Source organism: Ostrea edulis, chromosome 5 (assembly GCF_947568905.1).
Source record: "Ostrea edulis chromosome 5, xbOstEdul1.1, whole genome shotgun sequence".
Taxonomy (NCBI): Eukaryota; Metazoa; Mollusca; class Bivalvia; order Ostreida; family Ostreidae; genus Ostrea; species Ostrea edulis.
The window spans coordinates 49,440,774-49,454,673 of NC_079168.1; the positions used below are offsets into that span (position 1 = coordinate 49,440,774).

Sequence of the window (13,900 nt, forward strand, 5' to 3'; positions counted from 1 at the left end):
AACTTTAAAGCAAGTGCCTGTGAGTACCACCCCCTTTCCCGGCTTTGTCATTTTCTGAACCCCTTCCCCCGACTTTGACAAAAGCAAGCCCACAGATTACTTATTTCACAGAAGGTGGAGTTTTTGGAAGAGGGACCGAAGTTTGTTGTACAAAACTACTTTGAACCCATAATAATTAATGCAAATGCTGGTTACATCGACGGATTTTTATCGGAGGACGAAAAAGAAGATCTGTAAAGATCTTATTCATTCCGAATCGGTTCAAATATTACTGGCAACATTAACGTTAATGATAAATAATATGATAATTTTCAGAGTAAATTTTCTTATGTGAATATGAGAAACATAAATAGCTATTACCTGTAATATTTCTAACCACAGACACGCAACGTCGGGGTTTTTTCAAGGGGGGGGGGGTGTAGTTGTAGGTTGACTTATCAAACATTCTTTAAAAAGAATTTCGCCCGATCTTCAATATCCTAAATCATGACAGGGAATGTGGTGTTAGATTCATAAGATAAAACTGCCTCAAACTAGTGGAAAAGCCTGTCGCACAGTAAATATTTACAAATGAAAATAACTGATAATTGTCAACAAAAATGGTGGAGACCTAAGGGCGACGGAAAGGGCAAAAATACCATATAAGAGAAAATAAACACTTACTATAACTTCAATGACCATAAAAACTTAATCAATGACATTAAATGCTTTTAATCAACGGACCTTTTTGCAAATACACATAAAAGTAAAATGAACGATCTGGTATGTAACGAATAGATGTAACTGAAAAACAAATTATCTTTGCAAACGAACAATACATAAAATCAAGAGGCCCATGGGCCAGATCGCTCACTTGAGTCACCTCGACCCTGCCATTGCTCAGCTGTTGTGATTTTTTTTTTTATCAAACTTTATTCACTTTCCGCGGCCCATAGACCCCCACCCCGTCCCCATAGGTTTGAATAAAGCTGTAGAAGTTTTGGAGGATTTTCCCGTGTTCGACTTGCTTGCAGTAGGTCCGAAATCGAAAATACTTGGAACTGCATCTGGTCAAATATCTAATTTCTTATACCCATTATTTTTGCCAAAGATGGTGTACGAAATCGTATTTCCGCAAGCGACCAACTTGTGACCTCGTAAACAAACGGTGGAGTTTCACCACACTATATCATATGATAGAAACACTGCGGAATACATTTAGATGGGACTAGGAAAAATTCTTTTTTGACTGTTTATTTGCAATAAATTATGATTCAGACGTGCGTGGATGATTCATCACTAGATTATGTATGTATACAACCAGTCAATCATGTCACCTCTGACCTCGTTTTCTACTGTTAATTTTTTTTTAAAACCTACGTGACCCATACTTGCATGGATGTTGCAGCTGTGGATGCACACAACCATGAAATGCACTTATGATTCGAAAGCTGTATTTTCTGGCGATTTTTGTTTTACAGTATAACCATTACTTTGAACAATATTCTGTATACATTTGCAGTTTAGATGTAGATCCATCTTATGTCGATCACTTCATGATTCAGATGATGAATCTGACTTGCATCATAATTTTTGGATGAGAGATCAAGCTAAAATGTTTTGCAGCTGTAACTACTAAATCAATCATTAGTGAGGCTGACCACGCAATATCAAATATGGCACATACTATGGAATACTACTTCTCTTTCCCCTCAAAACTAACATCGCCTGGTGAGCTCTCTCCTTGACCTATTTTTTAAAGAATTACTGACCTTGAACTTAGCTTAGAGTTGGCACAAAAACATTTAACTGATTATAGAATATATGAGAACAGTTAAACAATTAAACATAGCGCCTACATAGTAAGCAAATGTTTAAAATAATGTTTGTCGTAAATCTTCATTGTTCTAATTTGAACTCATAAGGATACATAGGTTAAATTTTTTCCAGTCTCAATTTTTTAAATATTTAGTTCATGCATAAAATCTGATTAAAAAAAAAGATAGATACAATTTACAAATGGATGCAGTGTTTTGGTTTGAAAGGCGAAAATGTTTGATTGAGCTGTAGGCATTTATATCTAAGGCAATTTTCATTTCTTTTCCTTTCCATAAAATTGCACTGCACAAATCTCCAGGCAGAGTCTACTCTACCTAATCTCCACTTCTGCAGACAAGCATTTCTTTACGGAAGCCGATAGGTGCCAGGGTATAGAATTAATATTCATTCAACATGTGCTTTGTATCGAATTAAAACGTCGAAACATGAGATAGTCATCATTTAAAGAATTCCATGCCACCAATTGTTGATAAAATTTAGCATTAATTTAAAGGTCCTAAAACAAGGCGTAGTAAAATACGAATTCACGCCATCTCGCAATAGGAATTCAATACCCAAAATACCCAGCTATGATATGCAAGATGAACAGGAGAAACAATGGCTTACAGAAAGTAAATATAATATTGCTGTGTGTTTTGCTGATTCTGACTAGTAAAGGAATACTTGACAATGTTACTGAAAATACTGAGTACCATAGCCATGAACTGAACTACAGGGACTACGTACACCAGAACAGACTGCTGAATTTGTTTTCAGAGGAGCAGACGTCAACTAGCTCAGATGATGAAGCAACGTCTGGTGAAGATTCCACTCACAGGAGCAGGGGTGTAAAGTGTAATGTAACAAGAAAGCAATTAAGTAAGTGCAAGGTTTATAGTATGACCACACAGAAACGTTTAGTTGAGTTACCGTGTATCATTAATTTTGATGGACATCACGTTTCGTGGCTTGCTGAAAGTTAATCATAGCCTGGTGATCTGTGTTCTCTTCTCTTTATTCTGTACTGTATTCCTAGTGTCCTATAAAGACCAACTTTTTTTCTTTTGATGAAGTTTGGGTTCGATGTTCTTTTGAGAATTGCGAAAGCAGATCGTGCCTTTGTAACTCTTTCTTGTATTTTCCATTGCTCCACTTCGTTTTGAAACTGTTGCACCCAGATATACAAATCAGTTGACATGTTCTAATTCCATGTTGTTTAACTTAATAGGTTGATGTTGTTTGGGATTTATTCTCCTAATCTTTCTGTTGGGGTCCTATTGTTTTTGCAGTTTGTCTTAATTTGTCTGTTTTCTCTTGGATGAAGTAAGTAGCGCTATACTGTCTGCAAAGTCCAGTCATCAAGCGTTGATGTAAAGTTCCACCTGATGTCTGTTTCTCCTTCTGAAACAGTCTTTCTCATCACCCAGTAGGAATAAACATCCAGACATGTTGTAGCCTTGTTTGACTCTAGTTTGAGTCTCAAACCATTCTGAGGTGTCATTTCCATCAATAACTGCGCAGCTGAAACCATCATAAAATAATTTCAAGATGGCCAAACTTTTTGGTGGTGTGTCATAGCTAAGATGTTTCGTAGGCTTTCTCTGTGTATGGAGTCAAATGCCGAGATCAATAACGTGTATATACAACGTTGCTTACCATTCATTTACTTGTTCAATGATGTTGCGTAGAATGAATAATTGCTCTTTCACTCCTCTGCCTGTCCGAAATCCTGCCTGCTCTTTTCTTCACTTGTCTTCAAGACCATTTTTTATCTTGTCTATCAGAATCCTTTCGAAAAGAGTTCATCACTGGTAGCATAGTGATTCATCTCAATTTTACATTCTTCAAGATTCCTCTTTGCAATAGCTTAATAATTAAACCTGTTTTCCAGTCTGATGGTTTGATTTCGTTTCTCCAAATATTGCTCATAAGGTCTTTGATCTTGTTTGAGCTGATTTCAGTATATACTTTCAGGAATTCTGCAGTAATGTTACCTATTTTTAAGTTTTCGTATCACATTTCTGATTTCCATTAAAGATGGTTCTACTGTTTTCACTTATTATCTCATCCGGCTGCTGGTTCTTTCTAAGTTTAGTGCCTCACTGAGGTGTTGTTTCCATCTTTCTTTTTTCATTGCTTGTGATAAGATCTCCATTTTTGTCAAGAATACCAAGTTTTCACTGCTCAGTACTTTGGGTAATGTTATATTGCTCATAATGTCTTTAATCTTGTTTATATATACAATATATAGTGTTTATAAATGTTGCATTTTCGCAACTTCATCAGCCTCAATTAGAATGGTGTTGATCCATTGCCTCTTCTCCGTTCTTATCTGTTTCATAACTTCCGTCTTTCGTTCAATGTTGTTCATTCATTTGAGCTTTCAGCCTCTCTGATTTGGTTTCTATTTATTTCTTGTGTATGTGGGCTAAGCGTCCATGCTGTTCATCCATACCGGTCTTTTCCTTTTTTTTCTTTCTTGTTCCCAATACCTCCTCTGCAGTTCCGATGTAAGCTTTTTTCTATATTGTTATATGGTTGTTCGAATTGACCCCTTCACCACTATTCATCATTTTGTTCTCGAACATATCAAATGTTGGCAACTGATACATTAATTTTTTCTCTGTATAATGATACATGTATATTCAATTGTCTATGTCAAAGTTTTGCCTTTGTTATTCAGGTATTTCATTTGGAACTTTCTTCAATTTAAACTTTATGATGGTATACACAAGATAGTGACTATTCCCAAAGCAGAGCGGAGGGCTTTTGTGTGTATCAGTAAATTCATTTTGTTGTTTACAAGTGTGTGGTCTTCCTGGTGATAACTTTTTCCATCAGCCGAAATCCATGTGGTGTTATGGATGTCTTTATGTGGGTACAACGATCTTGTTATCAATAGTTCTTCCATCAGCCGAAATCCATGTTGTGTTATGGATGTCTTTATGTGGGTACAACGATCTTGTTATCAATAGTTCTTCCATCAGCCGAAATCCATGTTGTGTTATGGATGTCTTTATGTGGGAACAGCGATCCTATAATCAATAGTTCGTTGTTGTGCCATAGGTTGCTTAGTCTTTCACCATTATCATTCCTTTACCCAGTTGCATATTTTCCAAGAATTTTTCATAAGACTGATATCTATTCCTTTTTTGCTTTTATATTTCCTGTGATAACTAGTAAGTTATGTTTATGAACCTCTTCTATTACACTTTACAGTTACGTATAAAAGCTATCTCTTTGTTGTTCATCAGTTGCTAGAGTTGGAGTATGGATATGGATCCGGGTCATCTTTATATACAATGTATTTTCAATAGAATCTTACTTTTGTCAATCCCTCAGATATTGGTGTCGAATCAAGATCCTTTTCAGCATGTTTCGATAAAAGAATACCGACTTCCCTATGCATGTCGTCTTTCTCTCCCTGAGTTCATCAAAGTTTCTCCAGATGTTAATTTTACTTTCTATTGACCAATCCGGTGATTTTCGCTAATTCCCACGAGGACAATGATGTGTTGATTTAACACTGGCTGCTATATTTATATTTCCTAGGCCTCCTTGATAAAGTATTCTCACATTCCAGTTTCTTATCTTCATTACCACAGTCCAATACAGCCCATTTGCTTCATTTCCATTCTCCTTTGAATGGGGATCATGAAAGGTGAAGATAACGAACAGTGATCGATCTCATAAATCACATAAGCAATACAAAATAGGTAATTGGGCAAACATGGACCCCTGAACTCACCAGAGGTGGGATCAGGTGCCTAGGAGGAGTAAGCATCTCCTGTCGACCGGTCACACCCGCCGTGAGCCCTATACAATTGTATCTTAATCAGGTATTTTTACTGAGTTATTCGTAGTCAAAATCCGTGTGTCTCGAACGGTCTAACAATCGGTATGAAAAACGTCAGACAGCATTTGACCCAATGACAGGTTGTATTGGCAAACTAGATCGCTATAACGACCATAGAAATTGCGAAATGCTTCCACTATGGACAGAATTCGTTCCGCTTTCGGTTTCTGTAATCATTTTGTTTTTCACATGCCTGACGCATAACTCCTAAACCTGAAGCAGGTGGTTTTTCTGTCAGGGTCTCCGTCTCTTAGACAATTGTTTTGCTACTCTGTTTACGAATTCCATCTATCCTAAATTGGAATTAGAGTTTTCCTTCTCAAAGAGGGTTTATTGGCTCCCCGGTCTGACCTGCAATCCTTTTTGGGGGCAAGGGGTCGGGCATTAGCGCCGGTCGTTCGTTCCCGACCCGCGTTGGTCCCGGCTTTCCGTGTCCATACTGCTTTATGTCCACAGAGGAACACCCACATTAACGTGGCGATGAGGCACAACTGCGGAGTTCACTCCCACCTAGAGGGACAGTGTGACCTGAAGGCAGGGTACAAGTACTGCTAATATGATCAGTAATATGCCATATATAAGCGGACTAAATTTGAGTTCTTAATTTCTTATCATTAAGAATTCATTCGGAAAACAAAGAAATGATCTGGTTGAAAATTGAATCCTATATGATATATGTGTTTGTTACTTTAGAGGGACGTGAGGACGTGGACCTCCGAGTACTGAGGTTCACAGAATTAGAAGAAATGTTTCCGGATCACAAGGGCGGACGATATCGCCCTTCTCACTGCAACCCTTCATCTAGGATTGCTATCGTCATCCCTTACAGAGACCGGGAAATTCATTTAAAACTTCTGCTTCTGAACCTGATCCCAAAGCTTCGGAGGCAACTCACAGATTTTACCATCTATGTTATAGAACAGGTCAGATTTTTCTGTGTATTACGTGTTCTATTCATTCATGAAGATAGGAACAACACCAATAGAGTAATAGGTAGCGTTTCTAAAAAATGATCATATGCTACAAATTTTGAATATCAAGATATTGAAAATCCATATCTAAACAGGAGGCAAATGGGCCACATCGCTCACTTGAGCCACATTGGCCCTGCTGTTCAACTTTTGTTATTTTTGAATGATTTGATTTTTTTCAAAAGTTCTTGTCACAAGGAATGGGCATATGAAATATAAGAGCCTTTTTATTAATCATGCAGAAGTTAAGTTTCGGAAGAACAAAACACACACACACACACACACACACACACACACACACACACACAACATTAGTCACATTGGCATTGGAAAAAAATTTGAATCACACAAATTAGGAACTTTTGCATTTTGATATGTTTTCATGTGGCCCTGCTACTTTTGTTTTAATTAGTTTCCTGTATATCCTCAAAATAAAAGTTTGATCTATTGTGGTCCCACCCTATCCTCGGGGCCCCTGAATTGAACAAACTTGAATTTGAACTACCTGAAGATGCTTACATATCACTATGATTGATCATGACCCTGCTGTTATTGAAATGAAGATTTCAAAAATATCTTATGTAGAAAAAATATCATATTGTGGCTCCAACTTACCCCGGGAGTCATGCTTTGAACAAACTTGAATGTACACTACCTGAGCATGCTTGCATATCATTATGACTTATTGTGGTCCTGTTGTTCTTGAGGAGAAGATTTGTAGAAGTGTTTCCCTATATATTCCCATGTAAAACGTTGATCCCCTATTATGGCCCCATCCTACTTCCAGGGGCCACAATTTGAACAAACTTGAATCTCCACTACGTGGGAATGCTTGGATTTCAATATGGTTAATCATGCCTCTCCTGTTTTGGGGAAGAAATTTTTTCCTATATATTCTCATGTAAATCTTTGATCCCTTATTGTGAACCCACCCTACTGTCGGGGGTGGGGGTGGGCATTTTGAACAAACTTGAATCCGTACTATCTTGAGGTGCTTTCATATCAAAATGACCAATAATAGACCTGTTGCTCTTGAGAAGATTTTCCCCTTTATATTTCCATGTAAAATTTTGATCACCTATTGTAGCCCCACCCTACCCCAATTTTAAAAATTGAATCTACACTATGTTAGTAAGCTCTCGTGTAAATAACCTTTCTGGCTTTGTGGTTCTTGAGAAAAAAAATTCTAACTCCACTCTATTTTTGTCCTTTTTTTTTTTTTTTTTTTACTTTCTTCCCTTCGAAGGAAGCTTGGGCCTTCATTTGAGCAATCTTGGATTCCCATTACCCTAGGATAATTTGTGCCTAATTTTATTGAAATTGGCCACGCGGTTTTGAAGAAGATTTTGAAGAGATAGTATTATAGCTCAGTTTGATAAAAAAAAATATTCTCTCCTCAAACCATCTTGCTCCTTTCTGATATCATAAAAACGATAAATAAATGATATTTATCAACTTTAAAATGATTGCATAGTCGTCAAAAGTTTCACTAGGAGCCAACTTATATAGCAGATTGAATTGTTGTCCAGGAAGCAAAATCCAGGGACGTAATTTGAATATTATACTTTTAATTCTTTAGTGGTCCAACCCTACCCCCAGGAACCATGATTTGAACAAATGTAAATCTACACTATGTCAGGAAGCTATCATGTCAGCTTTTCTGGCTCAATGGTTTTTGAGGAGAAGATTTTAAAAAAAGATGCTAGCATATTTTCGTTATTTCTTAATTTTCTCCCTTTTGAAAAATGTGTGATCCTTTATTTGCAAGGTTGAATCCCCTTTACCCAAGGGTGCTTTATGACAATTGTTATTGAAATTGACCATGTGGTTCTGGAGAAGTCGAACATGTTAAAAGTTTACAGACAGACAGACGGATTCTGGACAAATTCAGTTCAGGTAAGCTTTAAAAACTATGCTACTATATACCATCCCGACATTTTGTAAAGTTCTATTTCTATAGGCGGAGACTGAAGATTTCAACCGAGGTATGATGCGGAATATTGGATTTGTTGAAGCTAAAAAGAGGTTCCCTTACGACTGCTATGTTTTCAATGACGTTGACACTATAATTGAGGACGATCGAAACTTGATGAAGTGCGGTACGGATTTTGCGCGACATCTGGTGTCCGGCGTGCGACGGTACAATTACAGGTACGTGTACTTCGTCAATTGTAAATTAATATACATTTATGTACCAATAATAAACAGACGAATGTGTTCATAAATGTAATTAATATACATTTATGTACCAATAATAAACAGACGAATGTGTTCATAAATGTAATTAATATACATTTATGTACCAATAATAAACAGACGAATGTGTTCATAAATGTAATTAATATACATTTATGTACCAATAATAAACAGACGAATGTGTTCATAAATGTAATTAATATACATTTATGTACCAATAATAAACAGACGAATGTGTTCATAAATGTAATTAATATACATTTATGTACCAATAATAAACAGACGAATGTGTTCATAAATGTAATTAATATACATTTATGTACCAATAATAAACAGACGAATGTGTTCATAAATGCCATCGCTAATGCATATTCAACTATTCATTGGCAACTGGTTTCATGGTAGTACATTCCTCATTTTTTGTGAGTTATGACAAGAGGTTGATATCAAATAGAACTGTATGTTAACAACTCTCTATTTAAATCATTCATGAATTACCCTGAGATCTAAAGGGAAATAAACTTTATCATTTATATAGCATCAATATATCCACCGTTTTGAAATTCGATAGAGGAAATATTACTTATTACTGCCCATTACGCCTCTGGCGTGTAAGGCAGCAACGAATTCTCTCCATCCCTGTCTGTCGGTTGCCTTCTTTTGCAGAGTTCCCCAGGTTTGATGGTAAGATTTCATCTCTGCTTCTACTGTTCGTCTCCATGTTATCTTAGGCCTCCCTGTCTTTCGTTTCCCCTCAGGTGTCCAAAACAGGGCTGTTCTTGAGATTTTATCTTGGTCTTTACGAAGGACATGGCCTATTTATAGAGGAAATATGATATAACCAAATTGCATACGCTGTATGCTACTTTTTCATGAAACTTAATATGAATATTTCTTAAGATGACTTAATCAATTCAAAATTTTCAAAGGTGGAGAAGACTTTCTTCGATTTATTATGGCACGCTGTTTTTACGTTTATTCCTCTTTAAAGATATCTCATAATTTTTAAAAGATATCTTAAAAAAGTTATGATATCTTATAAAAGTTTTAAGATATATCTTATATAAATTCATTTATGAGATATCTTATAAATTATATTAGATATCTTATAAAGTTTATGAGATGTCTTTTTAAAATATATAAGATATCTTATATGTTTTATACGATATCTTATAGCAATAAATTTATTAGATGTCTTTTCTTTTCTTATAAGATATCTCATAAACTTGATAAGATATCTGATTGATATACAAGATATTTTATAAAGTTTATGAGGTATTTTATACAGTTTATAAGATATCTTATATTTTATGAAATATCTTAAAAACTAAAAATTACATGAGATATCTTATAAAATTTATTAGATATCTTATTAGAAATAGAAGATATCTCATAAATTATAAAAGATCTTTATAGAGGAATAAATATGAGTATGGCGTGCCATATATATATATATATATATATATATATATACATGTATATATATATAGATTAGCCTCCTCTCCCCTATTTTTCATTCGATGTATGATAGGAAAATCGCAGATAATTCATAGTATGTATTTTCAATCCTTTATATCAAACCTATAATATTGTATTTTCGCGATCTTAGAAGTCTAATACCTTAATTATACCACAGTATAATATCTTTGTAGCTTACCATACAGAGGGTTGCTTGGGGGAGTGATAGCACTAACTGACACACAGATGACGACATTGAATGGATATTCTAACATGTTCTTCGTTTGGGGTGGAGAGGATGACAATCTTTTTGACAGGTTTAGCGACGTTTTATTGTTGAAATTCTTCCCCAATCCCTAATATGCTTGTATTGAACTATGCCAATCGAATTGTTTGGTAATATTTTGTAGATTTGTGGAGAGTCGGCTTTGGTTTGATAGAACAGATTACCAGGACGGGTTTGTCACGACTTTAGCGCACAAGAAGGGGAAGAAGTTCACTTCTCGGTATATTTTTCATTTAGTTCTTCAAGGACCAAATGGACCTCGACTGTGTAACGTTTTCTGCTTCACCTAATTCCATGTATATGAAAAGGAGTCTCTCAAGATAACATATTTACAGTATCACTGTATCTCGGTAATTGATCTTTTTGTTCTGAGTTTAAAGTCAAATAAAATATAAATATATTCCCCTCCTTTGATGTCGAATCTAGATGATAATTTAGTGGTCCGCATCGGTGTAATGATCACACAGTTCCACATTTTATTAACAAAACTCGTATGTACTTTTAAAAACAGGTTCCGCACGGGAGTTAAAACCAAACATTCCAGGTCTTTTGACGGCGTTTCCAGTCTGCGGTATGAAGTAATTCTGGTGAAATACAAGCCTCTGTTTACCTGGATCGTGGTCAGTGTAAATCAAACTCTTATGAATGAGGTAACTTTATATTTTAAGCTCGAGATTTTAGAATATCATAATAAGGCGTTGTTCACAATATTAACAGTTATTTTACAAAAATTGTAAATTTATATTTTAAGCTCAGGATTTAGAATATCATAATAAGGCGTTGTTTACAATATTGACAGTTATTTTACAAAAATTCTAATTAATTTACAGGAATTCCTGTTAAATGGGGAGAAACTCAAACAGTGGCGAGACAAATCCAATTCATAGGGGAATGTTAAATTAAATTGTATATAACTACCTATATGTGTTTAAATAAATTATGAAAAGACCTACTAGTACAAGTGTACGAGTACGAAAATAATGTCTAGAATATACAGTACATCATGAAGTGAATTTCAGAATACTAATATTAATTGTATATAGTGCGTGTTAGAGGTGAAAAAGCGTGATTTTGTAAGAGATGGATTTCAGAATATTGTTTTGTGTAGTTCATGTTCGGGATGGTGTGGATTTTGTTAAACCTTTTTTCAGTTTTGTCTGACCATGATTTATTTGTGAATGTATGGATTTCCATGTATATATGTTTACAATGTTACTAATCACATGAAAAAACTACAAACAAAATTGTATTATGCATGTATATTGTTAAATCCTCTTCATATGGTCGTAGAATTATGCAATATAGTGGTGGATTTAGAGTATTGTCATTCTGTATATATATATTGTAGGATCTAGTATTATGAAAATTTACTTGTATTACTTTTTTTATATATACTTCTATGCCACTTCCTTGATTTGTTCGTTGAAGTATTTTAAAATATCATATATCTATCATTATACAAACAACTTTTTTTAAATTTCATCTAACGTTGCATTGACATTGATATAATGTAACACTTTGTTGGGTTTTTTTTTAGCTCACCTGAACCGAAGGTTCAAGTGAGCTTTTCTGATCACATTTTGTCCGGCGTCCGTCTGTCTGTCTGTCTGTAAACTTTTCACATTTTCATCTTCTTCTCATGAACCACTGGGCCAATTTCAACCAAAGTTGGCACAAAGCATCCTTAGGTAAAGGGAATTCTAATTTGTTAAAATAAAGGGCCAGACCACCTTCCAAGGGGAGATAATCAAGAAATGGTAGAAATAGAGTAGGGTCATTAAAAAAATCTTCTTCTCAAGAACCACTGGGCCAGAAAATATGAAATTTATAGATAAGCTTTATTAGGTAGTGCAGATTCTAAATTGTTAAAATCCTGGCCCCCGGGGGTAGGATGGGGCCACAATAGGGGATCAAAGTTTTACATACAAATATATAGGAAAAATCTTTAAAAATCTTCTTCTCAAGAACCACTGAGCTAGAAAAACTGAGATTTATTTGAAAGCTTCCTGATATAGCGCAGATTGATTCTAAATTGTTAAAATCCTGGCCCCCGGGGGTCGGATGGGGCCACAATAGGGATCAAAGTTTAACATACAAATACAGTATATAGAGAAAATCTTCTTCTCAAGAACCACTGAGCCAGAAAAGCTGATATTTACATGAAAGCTTTCTGACATAATGCAAATTCAAGCTTGTTAAAATGATGGCAACCGGGGGTATGATGGGGCCACAATAGGGGATCAAAGTTTTACATACAAATGTATAGGGAAAATCTTTAAAAATCTTCTTCTCAAGAACCACTGGGCCAGAAAAGCTGATATTTACATGAAAGCTTTCTGACAGAGTGCAGATTCAAGTTTGTTCAAATCATGGCTCCTGGGGGTAGGATGGGGCCACAAGGGGGGATCAAAGTTTTACATACAAATATATAGGAAAAATCTTTATAAATCTTCTCAAGAACCATTGGGCCAAAGAAGTTCACATTTACATGAAAGCTTTCTAACATAGTGTAGATTCAAGTTTGCAAAAACTATGGCCTCCAGGGGTAGGTTGTGACCATAATAGGGACTACGGTTTTACATGCAAATATATATGGAAAGTCTTCTGATATGGACCAAGGTGACTCAGGTGAGCGATGTGGCCCATGGGCCTCTTGTTTTACTACTAGTATACCGGGTATTATGTCTTAGGCAGCTTACTTCTCCGATTTAAATCACCATTTGAAAGCAATTTTACAGATCGTAGTTTTATAATTATTGTTTCATGCAAGGATATACAATATCCCAGCACCTGAATACAATAATTACATAAAATGCTCATAATTCATTTATTTCTAATATTGTACATTATGTTATAACAAAAAATTAAAACAATGTGTATCAACTATATGAATACTTATTTTGCATGCAATGCTGTGTTGGTATTGGAGCTCGGACAAGATAAAAACGACCAGTGGCGGTAGCTTAGAGGTGAGGGCACTTCACTGGAGCTCGTACAAGATAAAAACGACCAGTGGCGGTAGCTTAGAGGTGAGGGCACTTCACTGGAGCTCGTACAAGATAAAAACGACCAGTGGCGGTAGTTTAGAGGTGAGGACACTCACTGGAGCTCGGACAAGATAAAAACGACCAGTGGCGGTAGTTTAGAGGTGAGGACACTCACTGGAGTTCGGACAAGATCAATACGACCAGTGGCGGTAGCTTTGAGTAGAGGGCACTCACTGGAACTCGGACAAGATCAATGCAACTAGTCGTGATAACTTAGAGGTGAGAGCATTCACTGGAGCTCGGACAAGATAAAAACGACCAGTGGCGATAGCTTAGAGGTGAGGGCACT

At 35.7% G+C, this 13,900-nt stretch overlaps 1 protein-coding gene across 2 annotated transcripts; it reads left to right on the forward strand.

Annotated features, from left to right (window-relative positions):
* Positions 1-2,365: 2,365 nt before the first annotated feature.
* On the forward strand, positions 2,366-13,444 carry LOC125652820 (beta-1,4-N-acetylgalactosaminyltransferase bre-4-like). Of its 2 annotated transcripts, none has more exons than XM_048882238.2 (7): positions 2,366-2,676; positions 6,347-6,576; positions 8,585-8,775; positions 10,473-10,595; positions 10,689-10,784; positions 11,076-11,214; positions 11,395-13,444. In XM_048882238.2, the coding sequence occupies exons 1-7, from the start codon at positions 2,388-2,390 to the stop codon at positions 11,449-11,451; spliced, it is 1,125 nt and encodes a 374-aa protein (XP_048738195.1). In that variant the 5' UTR covers positions 2,366-2,387; the 3' UTR covers positions 11,452-13,444. The 2 variants fall into 2 exon arrangements, with proteins under 2 accessions (XP_048738195.1, XP_048738196.1); XM_048882239.2 differs by having other exon boundaries at positions 11,076-11,184.
* The last annotated feature ends 456 nt before the right edge of the window (positions 13,445-13,900 follow it).